We start from the raw sequence: 27,172 nt of genomic DNA on the forward strand, positions 1-27,172 counted from the left end.
AAGAATGGAAAATATATATTGTAATGGAGGAGGTTAACTTTATGACTTACAATGTTAAAGGGTAAATAGCTGGGAGAAAAGATTCAAGATACTTAGAGAAATACAAAAAAGATTTATTGAGGTAATGTTCATACAGGAAACCCACGTACTACAAGAAACAAATGTGAAATTATATTCCAAGCATTACCCAACATGGTACTATGCAGACTCCCCAAGTAAACGAGCTGAAGATGTGGCAATTGGGTTTGCGAAAAATATAAGGTTTAGTCTGGAAGACAAAATGGAGGATCCGGAGGGGAGATTTTTATTCTTAAAAGGGAAACTGCAAGAGGTAGAATGTACATTGGCAAATATATATTGCCCTAATAAAAAAACAGAGGTCTATCTAAAGAACATACTGAAGAAGCTATTAGATTTTAAAAAAGGCAAACTAATTGTGGCAGGGGATTTTAACTGTTGCATGGAACCACAGATGGATGCGACATCTCATGTGCTGAGAGAGGGTAATAAACACTTGAAAGTATTAGGGAAATTACTGGCTTTACTTACTGCTGATAAACAATCCAACACAGTTATCTCCTGTATTTACTCCTCTGATGGTACTCTGGTGAAGGACAGGAGAGGGATTATGCAAGAATTTGTGGATTACTACTCTTCATTATACTCCCCCATTCCCCCATATGAGGAAGATGCCCTTACTGATTTACTAGACACTCTTTAGTTCCCAGCACTGCCTGTCTTTGTCAGTGCCTCATTGGATGAACCCTTTATTGAGGAGGAGCTGGTGGCTGCGATCGGTTCCTTTCCTAGTAGTAAATCCCCAGGACCTGATGGGATTCCGGCTGAATGGTACAAACATAATGTGGAATTACTGACACCCAAGCTGACACCCAAGCTGCTACAACTGTATGGGCAGTGCATTGTTAATACTTTGCACTTATTAAAACAGTGTTGCACTAAGATACTCCTTTTGTGCTTGGGCTCATTTCTTTTTGAGCCTGTCCCCTCTAAGGGAATCGTCAGATGCATTTCAAGGCGCAGTCTTCCTCTGGTGGTCCTTTCTGAGCATACTACACTCTTTTGGATACCTGGTTTAAAGAAGGTTTGATAACATCCTGGTTGTTGGCTCCCTCTGGTGGTCTTCGATCAGAATTCGGTCATTCAGAAGCCTGGCTGACATGCTGTGATTCCTGTCGCTGCCCGTCCAGATGTCCATATCCAGATGATTTCATCATTCACATGCGCATAATATAGCGCTATCTGGTTAGTGCAACTCACTCTCACACTTACCACCAGTGTCAGGATTATTGTCTTTCATCAGACACAGACTGTCACCGTTTATCACCAATTTATCTATGAAGCATTGAATTAATGAACTACTCTCATTTATAAGATCTTATATACTTTATTTATTGCATTCTCATGTATTCAGGTATATTTTTTTCATCTTAGCGCTGCATGTTATTTTTCATATTTTTTTACATAGAAGGTTTTGAGGTATTACCTTTTCATGCTAGCTGCTCTTTAAATACAGATCTCATGCTCATTTCCTGTACTATTAAAATTAAAAGTCTACCCCATTTTTATTTATGTGTTTAGGAATTCCCCAGTGTGGATTCCCAAGGCAGTTTTTAAATCTATAGATGGCCCGCTGTCCTCCTGTTTGTGGCATGGAGAGACCCCTCAACTTAAATTGGCGTTATTACAGGAGCCGTGGTGGGAGGGAGGACTAGCGGTTCCCAATTTCTACAAATGTTTTTTGGCCGGACGATTAGTTTTTGCACACCGCTGGTTAACCACTCCTAAGGATGATGCCTCACTCTCACTAGAGGCGGCAAATTTAAGATCCTATGAGGCCCTTGGTAACTTGGTGTATAGAGGCTCTAGATCTCCCTACTTCCTTACCACCTATATGTGGTTTGTCATTAAGGCTTGGCATGTGGCACATGGGGCTGCTTTCGTTAGTACTTATCCATGGTCACCCCATTTAATTTCCCCAGACCAGACTGGCTTTATGCCCCAAAAGGCAAGAGATATTAACATCCATAGGGTTTACACACAGATTCAATTATCCAATTATGGCAGAACCCCAGCCTAACCCAATTTTTGTCTACCCGGTACGGTGTGAAGATGTTACAACACATCGTTTTCCAAGGCTCCCTAATGTCCTTTAATGACTAGAAATGGTGTCACCAGTTACCCAACTCTCATTTTTTTGATACATCCAACTAAGGCATGCCTTTCGGACTCAATTTGGATATAATCCAGTCAACCTTGAATCCATCGATTTAGAATCCTTGATTCAGGATGACTCATTGAACAAACCAATGTCCACTATCTACAAGGAACGTTTCCCAGAAACAGCCACCTTGCTTAGCTCATGCAAGTCAGCCTGGGATGCTATGTCTCCTGGTTTAGATCGGGATGATTGAGATGATGTGTGGCAGACCCCTTTCAGTAGTCTAGTATCTGCTAGGGACCACCTGATACATTTTACATTTTGCATAATGTATACTATACCCCAGCTAGGCTTGTCCGGATGTATAGGGGTCAGTCTTCATTATGCTGGAGGTGCTAAGCACCTGCAGCAGACTTTATGCATAATTTCTGGGAGTGCTCTAGCATTAAACCCTATTGGCAAGCAGTGTTGGCTTGTATAAGCTCAGTCCCTTCTATTTCCATACCATCCTCAATTGCAGTCTTCCTACTGAGTCTGGTAGCCACCACAAAAGGAATCCGCACCCTTTATACTTTGCTATTGTTCTATGCTAGGAAGTGAATAATTCTGTCGGGGAAGAAATCTTCTACACCAACTCTAGCGGCATGGAAATCCTTAATGAAAAAAGCAGTTCCGTTTTATAAGCCTGCCTATTTAAGTAGGGGGGCTTTGCTAAGTTTGACAAGTTATGGGACAGATGTATGGCTTCCTCTGACACTGTCTCTGATTAGACTATGGCTAGAGTCCTCTATTAGTCACTGTTTGTGTAGAGTATGACCATATTTGCTGGGTGTGGCAGTTGACACTACACACTGTTATTCCCTGACTTCATTGAGGCGAATTGCTCCATCCAATGTCTATATCCATATTTCTGGGTGTTCCTTTAAATATTTGATCCTGGTTAATCTTGTGTGGGATGTTTTTTGATCATTTAGTTCTTTGTGGGGAGGGAGGACAGGTCCTGGGCTGTCACTTTGTCTGTTCTTAAGTATCCTACTGTGGGTTGCACTTCACTGGTTATAGTTTCTGTTCACTCCTGGTACGTAGCTGTATATGTTAGGTGAGACAATGTTTATTGTTGTTTGTTTTTAAAGGGGGATGTTTTTTCTTTTTTTACTGTTTCTAATCCCAACATAGATGGTTTTTGTTATTGTCTTTCTACTTGGTAAAATTTTACCAATAAAAAGAAGTAGATATGCAATAATTATGAGTTCAGATACAAATTTTAGCATAGTATAACAGTTTTGGCAGTAAAGTATTACATTTTGTTACAGTGGTCTGTACATCAGAGCAAAAAGAGGGACAACTGAGGGGGAAAAAGAACACAGAAACTCAATACCAAAAGAGGAACAGCCCGTTCAAATCAGGGACAGTTAGGAGCTATGCTATCAAGCCTATACGTCTTTAGCCGACACAAATTTCCATTGCATTTTTGTATGGTGCACAGGTTGACAGACCCTCTAAAGTTTATGTGACCTGAAACAAGCAATTACCAAAGAGATAAAGGTTTAAAAGACTTAACCCTGTATTTATTCATAATAAACAATTAATAGTATGTTAGCTAACTGCTCATTATTGTAAATAAAATGAAGAAACGGTGATGTGAAAGAGTATTTCCTTCTTCATAAGACTGTCAGTGGTTTTCAGCTTGTATTGATTTACTAGAACATAGATGTTTTAAGAATGGTGCCTCTAAGACTAAAATGAGAATGTATTAGTCTTTTAGGTAAAGAATGCATACTACTTAATGTTTGGAGACCCTGCTTTCTTGAGGATTCTTCTGTCTGCTTCAATTAATCAACAGTTCCTTGCTTCTAGCTAAAAACAGTAGATATTGTGACATCCAACCTAAGATGTGCTAGAAATAAACATGTTATAGTGTAGACAGATTGTGGAGATATTTTAGGATTTATGAGAGAGGACACTAAGTCAAATCTAATTAAAATTTTATCTTATGCTTTGGACGTATCGTCACGTATTGAGATTAGGTACTCCACTTAGCCTGGATGTCAGCCTATTATTACTGCTTTTCATTTCATGCAGTGTATAAATATTATGGGTTGTATTTATCCTTGATAATTAGTGAGAATTCCTTGGATGTGAAACAAAATTTTGAACCACTGGTTTAACCACTTGCCAACCACGCTATAGCCGAATGACGGCTACAGCGCAGTTGTCCAGTTCTGAGAGGGAGTTATATGATGTCCTCCCAGAACGTGCCCTCCCGCACGCCCCCGTGGGTGCACCCCCAGTGATCTCCTTGATCGCTGTGTCCTATGGACACAGCTGATCACGTGATGTGGTAAAAGGCCAATCACAGCGGCCTTTTACCATGTGATCAGCTGTGTCCAATGACCCAGCAAATCACCAGTAAATGCAGTTGGCTGTTGTCGGCTGCACTTTCCTCATGCTGTCACAGCGTGAGGAAAGTACTGCCAATAACCGGCAATTATCAGAGGAGGGATTGGCACTGATCATCAGTGCCCTGATGATCAGTGCCCTGCAGTACCACCCATCAGTGCCACCCACCTGTGCCCAGCAATGCCTAGCAGTGCCACCCACCTGTGCCCAGCAGTGCCACCAACCAGTGCCCAGCAGTGCCACCCATCAGTGCTGCCAGTCAGTGCCCAGCAGTGGCGCCAGACAGTGCCACCCATCAGTGCCGCCTATTAATGCCCATCATTGTTGCATATTAGTGCAGCATCATCAGTGCCACCTCATCAGTGCTGCCTATCAGTGCCCATCAGTGCTGCCTATCCGCGCCACCTCATCAGTGCCGTCTATCAACATTTTTGCTCTTTTTTTGTTTATACCACAAAAAATAAAACACCCAGCAGCGATTAAATACAACCAAAAGATAGCTCTATTTGTGTGAAAAAATGATAAAAATTTCATATGGGTAAAGTGTTGTCATTCAAATTGCGACAGCGCTGAAAGCTGAAAATTGGCCTGGGCACGAAGTGGGTATAAGTGCCCAGTAGGCAAGTGGTTAATACATTTCTCACATATAAGAAACAGATCTATTATACATTCTGAACATACAACCAAAGGAAGTCTCTGTAAATGTAAATTTTGTTTTCTCGTGACATGATCATTTCCAGAATGTTATGCTGGCCATAAAACCAATTTTGTTGCAATGTCAGCTACTTGCAAAAATAACATGATATATCAAGGTAAACAACCAAGGGAACCCCAAAGTCATGCTGGTAGTTTTATTATGTCTTGTCTAAATTGGCCCTAATATGTGTATGAATGTGAGTTAGAGACTCCTTGAGGGCAGAGGCTGATGTGAATATGCTATATATATAAAATATACAGTATATAAAATTGTCAGTGCTATACGAGTACCTCAAATAAAAATCTGATTACAAAAGTGAATGACATTGACAAAGAAGACTCCTGCCTTAACTCCCTTCTCTTTTCCTGCCCAACTGGGAGTTTTGAGCATTCCTGTTCACCTTTGTATGTATCATCAAATCCTGTTGCATTCTTCATAATATAATAATAATAATGTAAAATGTTATCCAACAAGAATAGTACATTCCGAACATAATGACCAAAAATAAGTATGCAGATACTAGAACTAAAAATTAGGTTTAAATGGCCAAATGATCAAGTAGGGACTCACTGTAACCTGCAGTTGGCTAAACATGTGAAAAGTTAGAAGCAATAATGCAAAACAGGTTCAGAATAGCAAAGAGTATGCATATACTGCTCAATAATACAAAACTTTGAGGGGCTCCTCAAAGTAGTGTGTCTTCCAGAATAGCTGCATGCTGTCCTGTTCAGTTACCTAAACACCAATTTTGACAGTTGATGATCACTCACCAGCCTGTAGATTACTTTTTCAGCCAGCTCTGCCTCATTAGGTGTGGCCTCTCTAAGCTGATAAAGGAGGGGAACTGTTCAGGACCCCAGGGAGTTGTGGGAAATAGAGCTAAAGGAGTCTACATCTGCAGCTAAGAATGGCAAGAAAATAGGCACTATGCTAAACTTCACCCCACTTGCTGTCCCTGACATGTTTGCAGACCATTCAGTTTCATCCTGCACAAAGTGTTGGTCTGTGGGGGTGCCTCAGGAGTTTAGTCTCCATTCCATCTACTAGGACACATCTCTGTCTTTAGGTACTTCAGTGGATGGTGGAGAGATCCACAGGGGGAGTTTAGACCTGAGCTGGGTGACCATTGGGCTGTGTAATATTTTCAGGATTTATGAATTCTTCTGGGAGTCTTAGATATAATTGTGGAAGAGCAGTAGGCAGCCACTATTAAACTTCTGGAAGAAGGGACATTTGTGTTTCCTGAGCTCGAACAGGTTCTAAACCCTCTTATGGGCCTCTCTTTTGGGCTGAGTGGGTTTCAGGAGTTTATAGGGTAGACATCTCTGTTTTTCTTGGGTTACTTCTCTTCTGGATATTGTAGGCTAGAACACCTCAAACAGGCTATTGTAGAACAACAGAGAATGCTTCCCACAGTGTTTGCAATGTTCTTTGCTGGTTTGCACCTTTATGTCAGGTTTGCAATGTTCTTTGCTGGTTTGCACCTTTATGTCAGGTTAGCACTCTGTCTCCAGGATAAAGGTGAAGGTCTGACACTTTCAGCTCTCCTTGCTCCACCCATTATTGGTCTTTAGCAAACTGTTGAACTTCAGACTGGAGTCATTTACACTTCTGAATCCCAGAAGTCAGAGTGTGTTCAAGTTCTTCTGTGGGCACTATAGCTAGAGGTCTGCAGGCCCCCTGGTGGTCTATTGAGGTATATGTTTTATTGTTGCATCTGCAGACCATTTTGGCTAAATAATGGATCAGGTACCTTTTTGTTTCTAACAAGCCAAGCCTCTACTACCTACCACCCACCTTCATCCTGTCTGTACTTGATCTACTATGGCTGAAAACAAGGAAGTCATTAGGAGTTTAATTGACTGCTGATGTTTTCATAAACAGAATATCACCGTGCATGCTGGAGTTTGAAGATTAATTAACTACTTGCCTACCGGGCGCATATACCCCCTTCCTGCCCGGGCCAATTTTCAGCTTTCAGCGCTGTCACACTTTGAATGACAATTGTGCGGTCATGCAACATTGTACACATATGAAATTTTTATAATTTTTTTCACACAAATACAGATTTCTTTTGGTGGTATTTAATCACCACTGGGTGTTTTGTTTTTTGCGCTATAAACAAAAAGAGATCAAAAATTTGAAAAAAAAAAGTTTTCTTTGTTTCTATTATAAAATTTTGCAAACGGGTAATTTTTCTCCTTCACTGATGTGCATTGAAGAGGCTGCACTGATAGGCAGTACTGATGGGCATTGAGAGGCGGCACTGTTGGGCACCGATAGGCGGCACTGATGAGGTGGCACGGATAGGCAGCACTGATGGACACTGGTAGGCAGCACTGATAGGCAGCACTGATGAGCTGGCACTTATGATGCTGCACTGATATGCATCAATGATGGGCACTGATAGGTGACACTGATGAGCACTGATAGGCTGCACTGATGGGAAGCACTGATGGGCACTGATGAGTGCCACTGACTGACAGCACTGACTGTCAGCACTGCTGGGCACTGACTGGTGGCACTGTTGGGCACTGATGGGAAGCAGTGATGGGTGGCATTGATGGGGGCACTGCTGGGCACTGGTAGGTAGCACTGCTGGGCACATGTGGGAGACACTGCTAGGCACTTGTGGGTGGCACTGCTGGGCACAGGTGGGTGGCACTGATGGGTGGCACAGCTGGGCACTGATCATCAGTGCCCTGATGATCAGTGCAGATCTGTTTTCTGGCAATTGCCGTGTGTGACGCAGTGACAGCATGAGGAAAGTGTAGCCGATAACCTGCAACTGCATTTACCTGGTGATCTGCTGTGTCATTGGACACAGCTGAGCACGTGGTAATAGGCCGCTGTGATTGGCCTTTTACCACATCACGTGATCAGCTGTGTCCATAGGACACAGCGATCACGGAGACCACTGGGTGCGCACCACTGGGGGCGCGCATGAGGGCACATTCTGGGAGGACATCATTTGACTATAGAGTGGTTTGCAAGTGGTTTAAAAGCTCAGGTTATTCATAATTAAAGTGATTGTAAACTCTTACATATACCCAGTGAAGTGACTGGCTTTAGCTGATACATGGAAATTAAAAAAAATCCTTCTACATAAGTTAAAGCTGTTTATCTTCAGCCGTCTTATCTGTGGATCATTCTAAAAACACACAGATCAAAGGATTTTTCTCATCAATGGAAAGCAGGGGCAGGGATCTGATGTCACACACACTACAGAGCTAGAACACTGAGCTATAGTCTAATCTAAGAGCTAATTGGAGGGAAAGACACACCCTTCTTCACAGGCTCAGAGAAACACAAAGAGCTGAGGGCATGAGTCATCCCTGGTGTACTGCAGGGGGGGGGGAGGCCATCATGTGGGAGGCTGTATGGTCATTTAATCTATTAGGAGTGAGTCATGCAGATTGCAGAGAGAGGAGATATCAGAGATGAACCACACTTGGTGCTTTGGATTCAGATTTGTAAACATTATAGAGCAATGTTTTTTGTTTTTTTTTTGAGCCAAGGACCCTTTTAAGAATATGATGGAAGCTTTGGCTCCACTTCCCTAGGCATATTCACATGAACACAACTTTGCATGCATGACATTTGATTGTATTATACATATATGACATACACAAAGTTTGAATAAAGATGGCAGTTGTGCAGAGAACAATGATACAAGTTTAAATGGTAAACGTGGGCCAACAACAAGGCAAGAGATCCTTAGCAGTCGGCACTATCAGCAGTAGCATTTTCTTCAATTACTGTCAATTGGAAACCATTGATATGGACAAGGGGGGCTGTATAATCAATGTAATTGTTTTTTTTTTTATTCTCACAAACTCCCTGAAACCCATCCATGGATCACTTAAGGGTTCATGGACCCCAGTTAAGAACCCCTGCTATAGAAAGATGTGCTTTGTTCATTTTTCATGTCTGAGGTTTACAACCACTTTCTAAAATTTTAATTATTGTAGTTTGGTGTCATATTGTGGTCAAAAACAATGTTGTGGCCTTATTTGGTATCTATTTAGTCTACACAGTCTCAAATAATTTCTTCATAAAAAAAGATTTTGAAGAATATTGTGTATGCATGCACTAAAATTAATTTTATTTTGCTCAAAAAGATATGTTTTATAAACAGTTGGGCAAATACCATGTCACATAAATATCTCCAACTACCACGTTTTTATTCTACAGGTTCTCTGCTTTCAGAAAACATAGCAATGTCTTTAGGGTTATAATCAATCTTTAGGCGCAAAAATGCGCATTTTAGAATGTGTGAAAAAATTGCTGGGATAGGGAAACTGTTAAAGTAGAACTACAGGTGTGAGATAACTAGATATGTAAGTTTTAGGCACTGATAGAGTAATTGATCTGCTGCAAATTACTTGCAATAATGTTTATGGTGTGAAGTATTGTATGCACTACTGGATTCTTAATGTTAGACACTGGACCCTCTGCTGCTTTTTATCTGCAAATACAAAATAAATATACAGCAGCTGCACTTAAGCAAGCATTTAAGGAAAATTAATTTTTGAAAGTAAAGTTCCAGTTTAAGGAACTATATAAATATACGAGAGCCTGATAGAAGCAAGGACTGCATGCACAAAAATGGAAATGAAGTATAGACACCCAGGGGTTGCAGATACAGATTTAATATGAGCTTTTTGTTTTCCCAGGTTCAGTAGGTTTTTATCAAAAGAGTTTATCAACAATAAATGCAAACACAAAATATTAGAGGTACATGACTTTGTGCAAATTACAGGATCAAACCCTAAATGAAGATATAAGTTACAATGCACAACAGTACAAAGATATTCAGAGCAATTTATTAACTTTACTAAGTACAGTAGTTGTCAACAACAGCTTATGTCCATATGATCTTGTGGGCATCCAGCTACTGGACACAAAAGTTGTATGCTTTTGAAAAAAGTAAGGGGTAAATGCATAGCTCATGCCTTGATCCTAAGAACCCCTTCTTGGCTAGAGTAACAAAACTGCATAACTATGATACTGTAGATTAAGAAACAGGAAAGGAGAAAAAACACATGGGTAAGGTAATGAGGAAGGAGCAATAGGAGGAGAAAGCATAGGGGGATGAACCACAGTGAGGTTTAAGGTGAGAAGAAGCAGGATCGGCCAGGATACCAACACGCACTAGCCCACATCCCTCTTTTCTGGATAAATGTTAGAAAGTTCACAGGGAGTAATAAAAATCACCCAAAAATGTGTTATCCATGGGGTTCAAAGTTTTTGAATTTCTTGACTTTATCATGAAAAATTATTTGCTTTCTAAATACCAGTTGTTTACCTCGTGTGGCTGTGAACTAATATGCCCACAGCCCCTAAAAATAAGCAAAAAAAAGTCAGAGGCATCCCAAGTGAATTCAGCCAGTCTTTGAGCTACCTTGTACCAGTGAAATACAGTAGGGACATTAATTATTTGATTCTCTGCAGATTTTGTAAGTTTGCACACTTACAAAGAAATTAAGGGTCTATCATTTTTATCATAGGTGTATTTTAAATGATGGAGACAGAATATCAACCGAAAATCCAGAAAAATCACATGATACAAATGTTATAAATCGAGTTGCAGTTCAGTGAGTAAAATAAGTATTTGATCGTTAACAAACTCATGCAGACTCCCCCTCCGCAACATTGCCAAAATACGCCCATTCCTAACCCCAGAAACCACTAAGCAACTCATCCACTCCCTCATCATATCACAACTCGATTACTGCAACTCCCTCCACACTGGCCTGCCTCACCACAGGCTATCCCCACTTCAGTCGATCCTGAATATGGCGGCCAGACTCATCCACCTTACCAAGCGCTCCGTTTCTGCCTCTGCCAATCCCTCCACTGGCTTCCGATTGCCCAACGGATCAAATTCAAAATGCTAACACTGACGTTCAAAGCTGTCCATAATTCTGCCCTAAACTACATCACCGACCTAATATCCAAATACCAACCTAAACGCACTCTCCGCTTCTCACAAGACCTCCTTCTCTCTAGTTCCCTAGTCTCCTCCTCCCATGCCCACCTCCAGGACTTCTCCAGGGTATCACCCATCCTCTGGAACTCCCTACCCCTATCCATCAGACTATCACTTACTCTCCTTTCCTTTAGGCGCACCCTGAAAACCCACCTGTTCACGGAAGCCTACCCCGCCCTCTGCTAATTGCTGATCTCCTCCATTCTTCCTACCACTCCATCCCCCACAGCTTTTCCTCCCGTACCACCATCCCCTCCCTCCTAGATTGTAAGCTCCAAGGAGCAGGGCCCTCTAACCCGTCGTGTGTCGCACTGTATTGTTATTGTACTGTCAAATGTATTGTCTCCCATTGTAATGTACAGCACTGAGCGAACTGTTGGCGCTATATAAATACTGTATAATAATAATAATAATTCTGGCTCCCACAGACTTACTATGTGCTCTTGTGGTACACAGATTAGTCCTGTCAATTTAAGAAGATGCTCCAAATGACAACTCGTTATGTGTATAAAAGACACCTGTCCACAGAATCTCATTCTTGAGCACTACCATGGGCAAAACCAAAGAGCTGTCAAAGGATGCCAGGGACAAGATTGTAGACCTGCACAAGGATGGAATTGGCTACAAGACCATCAGCAAGCAGCTTGGTGAGAAAGAGACAACTGGTGGAACAATTATTCGCAAATGGAAGAAATACAAAATAACCATCAGTCGCCCTCGGTCTGGAGCTCCATGCAAGATTTCGCCTAATGGGGTAAGGATGATCAGGAGAAAAGTGAGGGAACAGCCCAGAACTACAGGGGAGGAGCTTGTGAATGATCTCAAGGCAGTTGGGACCACAGTCACCAAACAAACTACTGATAACACAATATGCTGCCATGGATTGAAATCCTTCAGCGCCCTGCAAGTTCTCCCTCCTCGAGAATGCACATGTACAGGCCTGTCTGAAGTTTGCCAATGAACATCTAAATGATTCAGAGAAGGATTGGGAGAAAGTGCTGTGGTCAGGTGAGACCAAAATTTAGCTTTTTGGCATTAATTCAACTCACTGTGTTTGGAGGAAAACAAATGCTGACTATGACCCTAAAAACACCATCCCTACAGTCAAGCACGGAGGTGGAAACATTATTCTTTGGGGCTGTTTCTCTGCTAAAGGTACAGGCTGACTTTGCTACATTGAAGGGCCAATGGACAGGGTCATGTATTGTAAAATCTTGGATGAGAACCTTTTTCCATCAGCCAGATCACTGAAAGATGGGTCTTGGATGGGTCTTCCGGCATGACAATGACCCAAAACATATCACCAAGGCAACAAAGGAGTGGCTCCAGAAGAAGCACATTAAGGTCATGGAGTGGCCTAGCCAGTCTCCAGACCTTAATCCTATAGAAAATTTATGGAGGGAGCTGAAACTTTGAGTTACCAAGTGACAACCAAGAAACCTTTAAGGATTTAGAGAAGATCTGTAAAGAAGAGTGGATCAAAATCCCTCCTGGAATGTATGCAAACTTGGTAACCATCTACAAGAAACATCCTGTGCTCGCCAACAAGAGTTGCTCCTCCAAGTGGTAAGTCATGTTTTGCTTGGGGATCAAATACTTATTTTACTCAATGAACTGCAACTCAATTTAAACCATTTGTATCATGTGTTTTTTTCTGGATTTTGGTTGATATTCTGTCTCTATAATTTAAAATACACCTATGATAAAAATTATAGACCCTTCATTTCTTTGTAAGTGGGCAAACTTACAAAATCTGCAGAGGATCAAATAATTATTTTCCCCACTGTAAAAGTTTGTAGCTAGCCTTAATAAATGCAGAGCTAAGTGACCAATGTGCTGTTTTGTTCAAAGGCTTTTGGTTTTTGACTGGAATTCCTTACACTGTTTCTTCCTGTCTGATAACTATTTCTCACGAGTTGACTTTCAGTGGCCTCTCGTTCATTTAATTCTCAGTCTACAGACATATATACAGTATCTTATCTTCAGTTCTGAGAAATACCCTGAATAAATATTGTTTCAGTTCACATTATAAACATTTATTTGACACTTCTTTGAAGTATTACATTTTTCCTTGACTACTTGACTAGATGAAACCGTTAGTGACAAAGGCTATGTCAGGTTTAATAAGTAGAGTGCTTGCTCAGAAGGGATATATTAAAAGTTAAGATAAGATCAGTGGCACATCAAACATAGCAAAATGGGTAAGGTAGTATTTCAATCCAATAGGAACTCCAGATTGAGCATATGTATTTTGAAGCCACCACAAATACATCCGTCATGAAACAATGCCTTCATTTACTTTTGAGTTTATAGATTTTGAAGCTGTCACAAATACATCACTCCCACAAAACATGCCTTCTTTTATTTTATCATGTTACACATAATTGTGAAACAATATACTTACGGTAAGTTCACGTTATAAAAAAAAATAATAAATGCACATTTTTTTGCAGGTAAAAAAAATGTGCATTTATTATTTTTTTTTCTAAGCCGCCTGCAGAGCATTGCACCTGTGATCAGAAGATCAGGGGTGCAATCTCAGTCACCTGTAGGCTCTCAGCATACTGAGGTTACTTGAGAGCAGGAAGATCAATGGACTATGAAAGTGGTCACTATTGCCCTCGTAGTTCATTGAGAACCACAAGCCGTCAACTGCAATGGATGATGGTACTTGTAGGCATTTATTCACAGGAATTTGTAAATTAATTATGCAGCCGTGTGGGTAGAGCCCTGCATGGTCATGTTGTTTTTTTTTTTTTGTTCTATAAAAAAAAAAGACCAACAATTTTGAGAAAAAAACAATATTTTTGCCTTTATGATATTAAACATGTACAGTAAAAAACATTTAAAAAATCTAATTTCATCATAAATTTAGGCCAAAATGTATTCTGCTACATGTCTTTGCTAAAAAAGTCCCAATACATGTAAATTAATTGGTTTATGTGAAAGTTATAGCATCTACAAATGGCGGTATAGATACTGGAATTTTTTTTATACTAGTAATGGTGGCAATCAGTGACTTATAGTGGGACTGCAAGACTGCAGCAGGCATTCTGACACTGGGGGGGAACTGAATAACTGTCACTGGCATCCCCAGTGACACCAATACAGTGATCAATTCTAATAAAAAGCACTGACACTATACTAATGACACTGGGCAGGAAGGGGCTAACATCTGGGGTGATCAAAGGGTTAACTGTGTGCTGTTTTACTGTGGGCTGTATGTGTGCTTTACTGTGTAAGCACACCGCTTTGTATGGCTTTGCTATGCAGAGCCATACAAAGCAATGTGCAGGAGCTGACAGGAGAGAAATCTGTATTGTTTACATACAGGTCTCTCCCCTGTCGGTGATACATGGCGATCGCTGGGTGGTGGTGGAGAATCACCGGCCGGGACTCGGTGATTGACAGGTGAGGCCGCCAATGGTAGTGCGGGAAGGACGAGCACGCAGTTCACACGTGCCTCCTGCCTGGGGAAGCAAAATCACATATCTTTACGTGAGTTTGCGCACCCCTGCCACCCTGTAGCAGTATTTCTGCTATTGGGCCGTGGGAAAGCGGTTAATGTGCAGCTGCTCTTGTGACAAGAAAGCTCCTAATAGGAGCAGATGTCAATCAAGCCAGACTGAGCAGGAAGTATATTGGTTAGGCTGGCTATGGGACTACAGGCACACTATAAGTCCAGGGCAGCTTGATGCTTCGCCTGCAGGGGGCATCTCTTCGATGCCCTGAGCTCAAAGAAAATGTTTAAAAACACTGAACATCGTATTCAGTGAAGCGAAGTGTGGAAGAGGACTGGCACTGAACCACAGATGAACAGATGAAGACACTTGGGGCAATGATAAAGAGTTGAATAGACTAGAACTGCTGTAAGAAATGTTTTTTTTTTTTATCCAGGAGGCGGTTAGGGGACAATTAAAAAAAAAACCTGATGATATAGTTAGACTTTAGTAGACATAAGAATATACATTTTTTCAATTTTGTTCCCCTACTTTTCCTCTTTTTGTAAAACATATATGTTTCCACAAACGTGTGTGCTGTTAATTTGTGTTTGTCTACATAATCAGAAATTAATCATTTCTTTCAATACCTTGATTTATGTGTCACCAAATATTTTTGTCTTATGCCCTTTTTATTTTTCTCTCTTCATTTTATAATTTGAGGTTGATACAAAGGTGAGCATTTTTTATAGTAGTATTGTCTTTAGTTTGATTAAACTCCATTTTTTCTTCACCCCTTATTATGGCAATATTATACAAAATCTGAATGTCTTTTTTGGCTTGAGCTTTGCATTATTATTATATGCATTATACATAGTTGGATTCATTTACTAAGGAAATGGGGACTATTTCTAAGAAAAGAGAATGTTAGATACAGTAAAGCTATGCTCACTTTAAATAGCCAACCATCTGCAAAGAAACCGTAAAAAGCTGAATGTATTGCTTTCAAGTTATTGGATGTTTGAAGTGAAGTGAATATGGCGCCACATTATTCCCTAGGCCAAGTGAATATTCACTTGGCAAAATGAGCATAAACTTTCTAAACTGAATATTTACTTTGCTAAATAAACAGTCTCTGTTCATTTAATAAATCACCCAATATTGTACATTATACACATCTTTACTAAAGAAGCCTGTTTGATATACAGTATTTTAGTATAATGTAATGTAAACAAAATCAGATGCAACTCTTTAGTGTTCTGTCAGAACTCAGCCTTTTAGCCAAGCAGCAGGCTCTCACAGAGAGAGCAAGAAAGAGCCTGAACATCAGTCAGCTCAAATATATAAAGGCCTTTGCACAGCTCAGTCTAATAAGGAGGTCTGGCTACCAAGCAAGTTGTGGACCTGGTAATGGAGGCTTATTCCCACCCAAAGCTCTACAAAGCATCTCTGCTCCAGAACCCAGAACAAAACTGATTATGATTCTAAGAAAACAGCAAGTTTGATTTCTCCATATGTGCCATCAACTCCTGAACCCCTTACCATGTGTAGGTGAAAAACTATATTCACCATATACACCAGCCACAATCCTGTTAGTCAGTGCCTAACAGGACTTTAACAGAAATCAGATATATTATTTAAAAAGAGACTGGTGTTAAGAGAAATACAGTATATGAGCTACCATTGTGCTCTCCCTTTGGAAAAAGCTAATGTATGGCTATCTCTGTTTCTAACACTTTCTGAGTCACTGGCTCTTATTAAAGGTTTCCTTTAATCATACATGACAAGTGAATTATGTAGATACATTCATTAAATAGTTTAATTAATTGGCTAAGTGTTCCAAACTGACAGTGCTTACAGTTATGGTTTATATCACATCTTACTTTGAAAACTGTTAGAACCAACCTTTATCATTGTGTCCTAAAGCAAAGTAAAATGTACAGGTTCCCATATACAGTACATAAGACGATTTTAAGAAGATTCAAATGCCAAGTAATCCTTTTCTAGTATCTTAATAGAATTAATATGCTAGTTTATGTCAGCCAATTATGTTAGCAAACAGCCTGGTTTGATCTCAGGGGATCAATAGCAATCACACAGGAAGATCCAGCCAGTCAATACCTCCCATTGAAATATGTCAGTCTGGGCCTATCTGCAGATTTTATAAACACCCAAAGGCATAAGTATCCTTTAAAAAACTTGAGTTCTGTTATTCTTTCTTAATATGACCAAATGCAATTATTTATAATCTGTGAACACATTTGTTTTCCACTTAGATACTCAGTGACATAGAACAAGATGCAATTTACAAGAATGCATGCTTTCAAAGGAGCAATTCTTTTTCACTGAGCCAAAAACGGGAGCAGAAGGGAGGGATGCTGCTGAAGGCTTGGAGCTGCAATGCATTACCAGAGGGGAAGGTAAGTTATAATGTGTGCCCAAATTATGGTTAACAAAAATTGTATAATTAATATACATAATAATGTAATTTGATGACTTAATACTTGTTTTTTAAAAAAATATTTTGAATCTGTTATGAATAAATGATTAGCTTTCAAATTGTTCTAAAGAGGTGAGCTAAAATGAAAAAAATATTCTGTAGAATACAAACACAGATATTGTGACCATGTGTTTGCGGTGCTATTCACCATTCATAGCACTGCTTGACTGCATTATGAACAAATTGGTGCTAGGGGCATTTAGGAAATACTGATGATATGCAATATAGGTAGACATCTTTCTCTAAGTTTAACATTCTGCATCTTGGAAAATAAACAGAAAAAAAATCATCCCCTAATATTTTTTGAGCTGTGTTATACAAAGTAACATGGTGGAGTTTAACTACAATATGATGTTGATATTAATACACTATGAAATGTGCTGGAGTGGCTTAACTACGTGCCCTCTGGAGGATTTACCCCCCTTTCTGACCAGGCCTTTTTTTGCTACTCGGCGCTGCACTAATTCAACTGATAATTGCGCGGTCATGCAATGCTGCACCCAAACAAAATTTACGTCTTTTTTTTCACACAAATAGAGCTTTCTTTCGGTGGTATTTGATCACCTGTGCGCTTTTTATTTTTCACGCTATAAACAAAAAAAGACCAAAATTTTGAAGAAAAACAATATTTTTTACTTTCAGCTATAAAACATATATAGTAAACTCAAAGTTAGTTATAAATTTAGGCCAAAATGTATTCTGCTACATGTTTTTGGTAGAAAAATTCCAATAAGTGTATATTGATTGCTTTGTGTGAAAGTTATAGCGTCTACAAACTATGGTATAGATACTGCAATTTACGCCATTTTTTTGCTATACAGCACTGCTCTAGTTTAACGGACAATTGCGCGGTCATGCAATATGGTACATAAATTAAATATATGTCTTTTTTTCACACAAATAGAGCTTTCTTTTGGTGGTATTTTATCACCCGTGCACTTTTTATTTTTGGTGCTATAACCAGAAACATTTTTGAAGAAAAAATGTATTAAAAAAAACAATATTTTCTCATTTCGGTCATAAAATATATCCAAAAAAACTAAAATTTCATCATAAATTTAGGTCAAAATGTATTCTGCTACATGTTTTTGATTTAAAAAATCCCAGTAAGTGTATATTGATTGTTTTGTGTGAAAGTTATAGCGTCTACAAACTATGGTATAGATAATGGAATTTACACAGCTTTTACTTTCTGACTGCCCATCACATTTCTTGAGGTGCTAAAATACCAGGATAGTACAAACACCCTCAAATTACCCCTTTTTGGAAAGTAGACACCCTAAGCTATCTGCTGAGAGGCATATTGAATCCATGGAAGATTTATTTTTTTTACAAGTTTCTGGAAAATGACCAAAACATTTTTTTTTTTGCACAAAGTTGTCATTTAAATGATTTATTTATCACACAAGCTATGGGTATATGTGGAATTACACCCCAAAATACATTCTGCTACTTCTACCGAGTATGGGGATACCACGTGTGAGACTTTTTGGGAGCCTAGCCACATACAGGAGCCTGAAATCCAATGACCACTTTGAAAGACTGAAGGTGCGTAAATTCCTCATTACACTTCCTCACTACCTATCACAGTTTCGAAGGCCAGGATAGCACCAAACCCCCCCCCCCAAATTAACCCCTTTCTGGAAAGTAGACACCCCAAGGAATTTAAGAAGAGGCATGGTGAGTATTTTGCAGATCTAATTTTTTCTCACAAGGTTTTGAAATAGAAAAAAAGAGTAGAAAACATACGTTTTTGTTCTTCATTTTCAAAAAACGTGTGGCAACAAATGAGATCTGCAAAATACTTACCGTGCTTTTTATCTTTGGGGTGGGTTAGGTGCTATTCTGGCATTTCAGGGCCTCCGAAACTGTGATAGGTAGTCTGGAAGTGTAATCAGGAAATAAAGCCCTTTAAAAGCCTGAAGGTGTTTATTGGATTTTGGGGTCCTGTACTTGGCTAGACTGCCAAAACGTCTCTCACATGTGGTACCTCCATACTCAGGAAAAGTAGCAGAATGTATTCTGGGGAGTAATTCCACATATACCCATGGCATTTTGTCATTTTCCAAAAACTTGTGGTAAAAAAATTAATTCTGCTATTGATTCAACATGCCTCTCAGCAAATAGTTTGGGGTGTCTACTTTCCAAAAAGGGGTCGTTTTGGGGGTGGGGGCATTCTATGCCCAGCATTAGAAGTTTATGCCACACATCACTTACTCTTCTAACCACCTGAAGATCAAGCCTTTTCTGACACTTTTTGTTCACATGAAAAAAATCTGTATTCTTTGCTAGGAAATTAATTTAACCCCCAAACATTATATATTTTGTTTAAAGCAGACACCCTAGTGAATAAAATGCTGGGTACTACAATTTTTTATGGCACATAGTACTCGGCAGCGATTTTTCAAGTGCAAATTTTTAAAAAAAATACACTTTTTTTACTTTTAATGCACAAAAACACAATATATTGGCCAATTATTTGGTAAAGTATAAAAGATAATGGTATGTCGAGTAAATCGATACCAAACATGACATGCTTTAAGACTGTGCATGCAATGGTGACAAACTGCAAACATTTTTAATATCCAAAGCCTTTAAAAGCTACCATTTTAGATTTACAGAGGAGGTCTAGTGTTAGAATTACTGCCCTTGATCTGACGTTCACGGCAATACCTCACATGCTTGGTGCAACCGCTGTTTACATACCGGCACAGTGGCAAAGTTTGTGCACACAGGTGTGCGCGCATGGGAGGGGCGATTTTTTGTTATTTTGATTTTTTTTATTATTTTTACATTGTACCTTTCATTTTTTTTAGCACTTTTAATGCTATAACAGGGGATGCAAATATTCCCTATAACTTCATTGGGCATTGTCATATATTCTTTTTTGAGAAATCTGGGGTCTATCAGACTCTGGATATCTCCTCTGCCCTTACATTATCTAATCAAACCAAAATCGGTGTGTTCAGATGCTTTCCCAATTTACAAATGGCGCTGTTCAGGGGCGGACTGACCATTTGGAAACTCGGGCACTGCCCGAGGGCCCGGGGTCAGTAGGGGGCCCCATGAAATGCCCCTGGTACCTTTTTCATAGGCTTTTTTGAGTTTGGGCAAGGACACAGGGGCCCCATGATCCCCTATTGCCCGGGGGCCCCATAAGTTGCCAGTCCGTCCCTGGCGCTGTTTATATCCTGCGAAACTGAAGTGATGAAATGCTTGTAGCTTCCGAGTTCTTAGACTATAGAGATGATTGGCACCACTCTGGTCTCCAATCAACTCTATGGTCAGCTGGCAGAAACACCAGCTGCATTCTCAGGTTCCCCTGATGGCACGAGATTGCCCGAGAAGGCCGTGGAAGGCAGCGGGGGGGGGGGGGGGGGCATCATCTCCCGCTGCTTTTCCCACAAATTGAGCTTTCTTTCGGTGGTATTTGGTCGCCTGTGCTTTTTATATATTTTTTGCGCTATAAAAAAAAAGGCTGACAATTTTGAGAAAAAAAACAATATTTTGGACTTTTTGCTATAAAACATGTCCAGTAAAAAAATTTAAAAATCAAATTTAGTCATAAATTTCTGCCAAAATGTATTCTGCGACATGTCTTTGCTAAAACAAAATCCCAATACGTGTAAATTAATTGGTTTACGTGAAAGTTATAGAGTCTATAAATGGCGGGAAAGATACTGGGATTTTTTTATTTATTATACTAACAATGGCGGCGATCAGCGACTTATGGCAGTGATCAGCGATTTATGACAGTGATCAGCGACTTATGGCGGGACTGCGGCAGACATTTTGACACTGGGGGGGAACTGACTTGGGGTCACTAACATGCCCAGTGACACCAATACAGTGATCAGTGCAAAAAAAAAAACCCACTGACACTGTACTAATGGCACTGGGGAGGAAGGGGTTAACATTTTTTAGGTAATGAAAGGGTTAACTGTGTGAGGGGAGTGTGTACTTCACGGGAACATGCTGATCCCGAGAGATAAACTCTTCTCTCAGGTTCAGCATGCCCTGAACTGACAGAGAGCAGACTTGCAGTGTAAACACTGCAGCCGTGCTCTCAGTCAGTGATTGCTGGTAATCGCTGGGACCCGGCGGGTAATGACCGGCCGAGACCCGGTGATGGACACCCGCTGCCGCGATCGGCGGGATGGGTAGGGCTGCCACGATCGGCCTCACGCGCGCCCCCTACCTGTTTTGCAGAGTGCCGTTAAAAAACAGCGTTCTGCGCAGAGGTGCCGCCCTGCCACAGTAAAAACACTGTGGCTGGTCAGCAACCATTTAATACTGATATAATCCTAAAATGAAAATGAAGCTCTGAAATAGCTGGTGCACATTCATGAGACCCTTAAGGCTTAGGCTCTGTTTTTTTCTAGACTATTGCCTAAAATTGGACTACTGTACTGTATATGTAAGGTGATTGTAGCCGGTACCAGGTCACTTGTAACAATACTGTGCTTGATACCTTTTTTATTTGTATTACGTTCATTGTTCAGGACAAGTTTTCAGGAGATTCCTTCTCATGGTCCAAGCAGTACTGATGCACAGAAATTTAGTAGAATGCCAACAAAATGCTCACAGATTTTATTAACCATTTTACTGCCACCCTATAGCAGATATACTGCTACAGAACGGCAAGGATGTGTAAAATCACACGTATATATACATGATTTTGCATTTACAGGTAGGGGGCGCACGCGAGCCTCACGCACGCCTTACCTGCGCCACTATTCACAGCCTCGGATGTCAATCAGCAGGTCCCGGTGCCCGGTGATCACTGAGCTTTACCAATGGACAGAGAGAACTGTATGTAAACAATACAGTTCTCTCCCCTGTCGGCTCCAGTTCACTGCTTTGTATGGCTCTGCATAGCAGAGCCATACAAGGCAGTGTGCTTACAGTTGAAAGCATTAACACAGCACACAGTAAAACAGCACACAGTTAACCCTTTGATCGCCCCAGATGTTAACCCCTTCCTGTCCAGTGTAATTAGTACAGTGTCAGTGATTTTTATTAGCACTGATCACTGTATGTCAGTGACACCAAGCCAGTTCCCCCCGTGTCATAATGCCCGCCACAGTACCGCTGTAAATCGCTGATCGCCACCATTACTAGTTAAAAAAAAAATTCCAGTACATATACAGCCATTTCTAAACGCTATAACTTTCACGTAAACCAATTAATTTACACGTATTTAATTTTTTTTTAGCAAAGACATGTAGCAGAATACATTTTGGCCTAAATTTATGACGAAATTTGATTTTTTAAATTTTTTTACAGGACATGTTTAATAGCAGTCAAAAATATAGTTTTTTTCTCAAAATTGTTGGTCTTTTTTTTATAGTGCAAAAAATAAAAACCACACAGGCAATGAAATACCACTGAAATATAACTCTATTCGTGGGAAAAAAAGGACGTAAATTTAATTTGGGTGCAGTGTTGCATGATTGCGCAATTGTCAGTTAAAGTACTGCAGAAACGCCATAACACAAAAAAAATGGCCTGGTCAGGAAGGGGGGTAAATCCTCTGGATGGCAAGTGGTTAATAACTATGTAGCAATACTGCTTGCTTCAGAAGAAAGGAATGGATGTCCCAAAAACATGCTCTGAAAATTGTTAGTGCAAATAAAAAAGCATCAGATGCTGTTCTCAGGGTACTGAGGGTGTACTGAAAGGGTGTCAGGGGAATAATGGAAAGTCAATTTGTTACCTGTTTTTAACAACTTAAAACAACTAGTGTTACTAAAAATTCAAATTTTATTCTGTGATTTCTCAAAAAGAAATAGAATTATATTTTTGGTAAAGTTATTCATAGATGAAATAAAAAAGATTTTCTTTCAATTATGATTTTTGTTTCAATGGGATGCTTAAAAAAAAGACAAAACAATAAAAAATAAAGTTTTTAAAATATGAATGGTTAAAATATGTTAACGTAGCAAGAAATACCTAAAGGGATATAAGGAGAAATATGTTAATAAGGTGTCATTAAATTAATTAAGGCTCTATTATGGGTTAAATAGGTAACACTTTTATTTAAAAAAATCTTTTTTTCACTTGTAAGATTTTATTCTTTTTTTTACTTATATTATGTGCAGATAAACTTTGATATGCACATAAACGAGCTAGTCTAAACACACTAGTCTAAGCTCACTGTAACAAAAATATAGTTATTATAGTACTGTACATTCAATAACAAATCTTCTAAACATTTTTACAAGCTTCACTCATACAAGAGCTGCTGCAGTGTCTCCTGAGACACAGACTGGGAGCCAGATTTATGCAGAGGTTGTGGGCATAAGCACAAGGCATACTAGGTACTAGTATTCTCTAGGTCTGAAACTGGTTAAAAGGTATCCTAACACAATAACTAATTGTATTTTTTTTCCACAAAATGCTTTATTGGAAAATAAAACAAGAGGATATATACATGGGCCCAAGGGCCAAGAGGATCACATAGGTGTAACAAAAATGATCAACCATCATATCATGATGCAAAAACTGCAAATATGAAAGTGAGAAGATAAACAAATCTCCCTAATTATCTAAAGATTCAATAGTAAGAGTCATTGTAGCACCTTTATTCAAAGGTTCTGATCATAATGTCGAAACATGAAACTGGAAACAACTATAGATGATGTATATGGAGCTGGAATCTTGCAGCCATAGGTGAGGGGCAAAAATAAGCCCGTGTGGTAAGGAGAGGGCATTTTTCTACATTGATAAATGAGTGGTCAGGATATCAGTAGTTTATATTTGCATCACAAGGCCAGCTGGTAGCCCCAAGTGGAATTATTAGCAGGGCTACTGGAAAAGTAAGGGGGAGGGACAAACAGTGGGAAAGAAAGAAAGAAAAAAAAAGGGGGGGAAGGGGGCGTGTGGAGGGGGACTGTAAGTTTCACTTTTATTTTAAAAATTATATTAGAGGGATTATTAAGAGAATAAATAAAACAGCAGGGTGTATGGTTGATGTAGGTACTTTTTAAATGATGACATGTTTTTTTTCCAGTAACAGTCTTTTTAGGATGAATTCTAGCCTTTTAGAAAAATTCTAGCCTGGAGGTTTATGTGTTAGTCTTGAGCTCATTCACTGTGTCTTTTTAAAACCCCTTGAACTCTGGGTTTAGGCTGTACAGGGCCACCAACTTCGGCAATGTAAATTAAAAAATGATGCATGTGCATGTATCTTTAATGCATCATTTAGAAATGAGGCCTACCTGACCACTTTCACCTACATGCTTTTTATCCTCAGTTCTTAAACTAATGATGATAACCTCATAAACAGCAGACAGAGAATCTTCTAAAATTTGTTTCCCATTTTGCAGTTTGTTAATGTTTAAAGTTCTGAGATTTAAATATATTAAAATATAAAGTTACCTACATGTAAATCACACATATATATAGTTGATGCCATTTTTCATTTTAATAGGTTTTGCCCACATTATGCTCATTGGAGCCATCAAGAAAATCAGAGAAAGAAAATGCAAAGGACTTTCTTCTATCAAACTCACTAAATGCAGCTACCTATCCCATTGGTTTAGAATCAATTGTTAAGAATCATATGACAAACAAGAAAAAAGTAAATGGACTTGATGTTAATGGAGGTTTGGACTGGATAATTCATGCCACTATTCCACGTATTGTCATAATTCCTACATCAGAAAGCAGTATTTCTGAGGGGCCAGAGCAGCCAGCAGACAATGAAATAGATGAAAAGTATGAAAAAGATTTGGATGACGATGACTTCTTCAACTTTAATATTGACACTACTTTACTGGACTTCGAAGGACTTTCTTCTAATGCAGACCTTTATGAAGTAGTTGAGAAGTTTTTGTCATAGTGAAGGTAGAGAACTCTCTATGGCTCTAATATTTCAACTTTGATAACTAGCTTATATGCAATAGCAAAACCACAGTATTATTTAGTGTAATATGTTCGAAAAAGATATACCAAAATAAGAATTGGAGAAGGACACTTTAAAAAGGTAATTTAAGTCCTTATAATTAAGTCCAGCAGGACTGAGCAAAATTAATGTTTACTGTGCAAAATACAACTATGGGATAAAGCTAGATAACATTGTTAGCAGAACTGTGCTTCTGACACAGTCTCTGCTTGTTTTTAAGCCATACAGCCATTAACAGTAGAGAGAGCTCCAATGTGTAAAGAGCTCCTACATTTCAAACTGGATAGAGAGAATACTGATGGTGATGTTGAAAAAGTATCTCAGCCATGAAAAGAAAATAATAGCAACAAAGTTATTTTTGAGAAGCTAGTGTCTGTGGCATAGATGGCATTTCATCTCATGTCTGGCTTTGTATTGTAGAGAATGAAGATGATACAGACATTTTTGATACACCTGTAATTTTAGCTTTTGCTTGAACACACAATGATAGTTGTATTTTAATGAGCATATATAACACTTTATCTATAACAGTTGGAATGGCACAAATAAAACTTAAAATAGACCATTTATATATCGCAGCAGCTTAATAGGGTAATAGCGGCCACCAATAGATGCCTGTACATACCTTTATTTATCCTCCTGAACCTAGTGCACTTTCTATGCAAATAATGGCTTTCAGTTCTGAAGCTAGAGCTGGAGTCATATTGTCCATATTAAACATCCCATGGTACAGACTTTTCGAGGCACTCTGAAGGGCCAAATAGGTATACATGGGTATCCAGCTTACTATTCTACATATATATATATATTAGTCTTGCTATGATGTGTCTGTAACAGCAGGCAGTTAAAGGTTATTTGTAATTTCTGCACCTGCCTAACTATGAAGCCTTTATGAAACAGCCATTCTCCAACCTTTGGTCTTGTACTAGATTCTGGGTATTAAACCACCAGTTAAGATTGACTATGAATAAAATGACTGCCTGGGCCCTAATATGCAATCCAGGGCTACTGGTGGCTTCTCAGTCAAGTCAGCATTTAAAATTAGGATCCATGCAACTTTCATAACAATTCTATTGTCCGCTTTAACTCTTCTAAATTACAAATATATCTTAGACTTTGTTTTTCATTGCTGAAATGATTATTCAGTTTAAGCCCTTAGCCAAAATATGAGACCCTTGTAAAACTTGTGCTATTTTCTCTGCTTATTCTTTTGACTAAACAATGCTGTTGAAGAGAACTAAGTTAAAGCAAGTCTCAGCACTGTATTGTACACATTACTGTGTTTCACTGCAGGCATTCTTGGCACTCTTAAGTTCTGCCTGATGGCCCACCCAATACCAACTGAGACCCCAGATCATAGTGCAGAAATCTTTAGCACACAATCATAATCATCATTTACCGATATGACTTTGGTATAATAAAGAATTGACTGCTATGATTTCCACACTTCACATTTTAAAATCACTTTTTGCACTGCCTTATTGAGTAATAGTACTAAAAGTTGACACACAAGAAATTAATTACATTTCAATGGAGGTCTGCAAGCAAATGCATATTAGGGACCTACAGTTGCAAGAAAAAGTATGTGAACCCCTTGGGATTACGTGGAGTTTTGAATGAATTGGGCATAAAATGTCCTCTGTACGTCATCTAAGTCACAACAATAGAAGAACACAGTCTGCTGAACATAATACTACACAAACATTAGATGTTGCCATGGTTTAATTGCACATAACATGTAAACATTCACAGTGCAGGGAGGAAAAAGTATGTGAGGCCCTAGCTTAATGACTTCTCCCAGAGCTAATTGGAGCCAGGAGTGAGCCAACCTTGACTCCAATCAGTGTGATGATATTGGATGTGTTGTTGACAGCTGTCCTGCCCTTAAAAAACACACACCTGTTTTGGGTTTACTGGTTTCAAGAAGCACTGTCTGATATGAACCATGCCTCGTAGAAAAGAGCTCTCAGAAGACCTACAATCAAGAATTGTTGACTTGCATGAAGCTGGAAAGGGTTACAAAAGTATCTCCAAAAGCCTTGATGTTCATGTGTAGAC

At 39.3% G+C, this 27,172-nt stretch overlaps 1 protein-coding gene across 1 annotated transcript in view; it reads left to right on the plus strand.

Annotated features, from left to right (window-relative positions):
* The window catches only part of LOC149450658 (melanopsin-B-like), a 61,872-nt gene extending 35,227 nt beyond the window's left edge, over positions 1–26,645 (plus strand). Inside the window, exons 6-7 of the mRNA XM_089691625.1 lie at positions 16,985–17,128; positions 24,641–26,645. Coding sequence (XP_089547751.1) covers positions 16,985–17,128; positions 24,641–25,051 — 555 coding nt within the window. The 3' untranslated portion in view covers positions 25,052–26,645. The remainder of the gene's footprint in view (positions 1–16,984; positions 17,129–24,640) is intronic.
* The last annotated feature ends 527 nt before the right edge of the window (positions 26,646–27,172 follow it).

The sequence above is a fragment of the Staurois parvus genome, unplaced genomic scaffold (genome assembly GCF_062004578.1).
Source record: "Staurois parvus isolate SC_StPar_1 unplaced genomic scaffold, SC_StPar_1.0 ptg000566l, whole genome shotgun sequence".
Classification (NCBI taxonomy): domain Eukaryota; kingdom Metazoa; phylum Chordata; class Amphibia; order Anura; family Ranidae; genus Staurois; species Staurois parvus.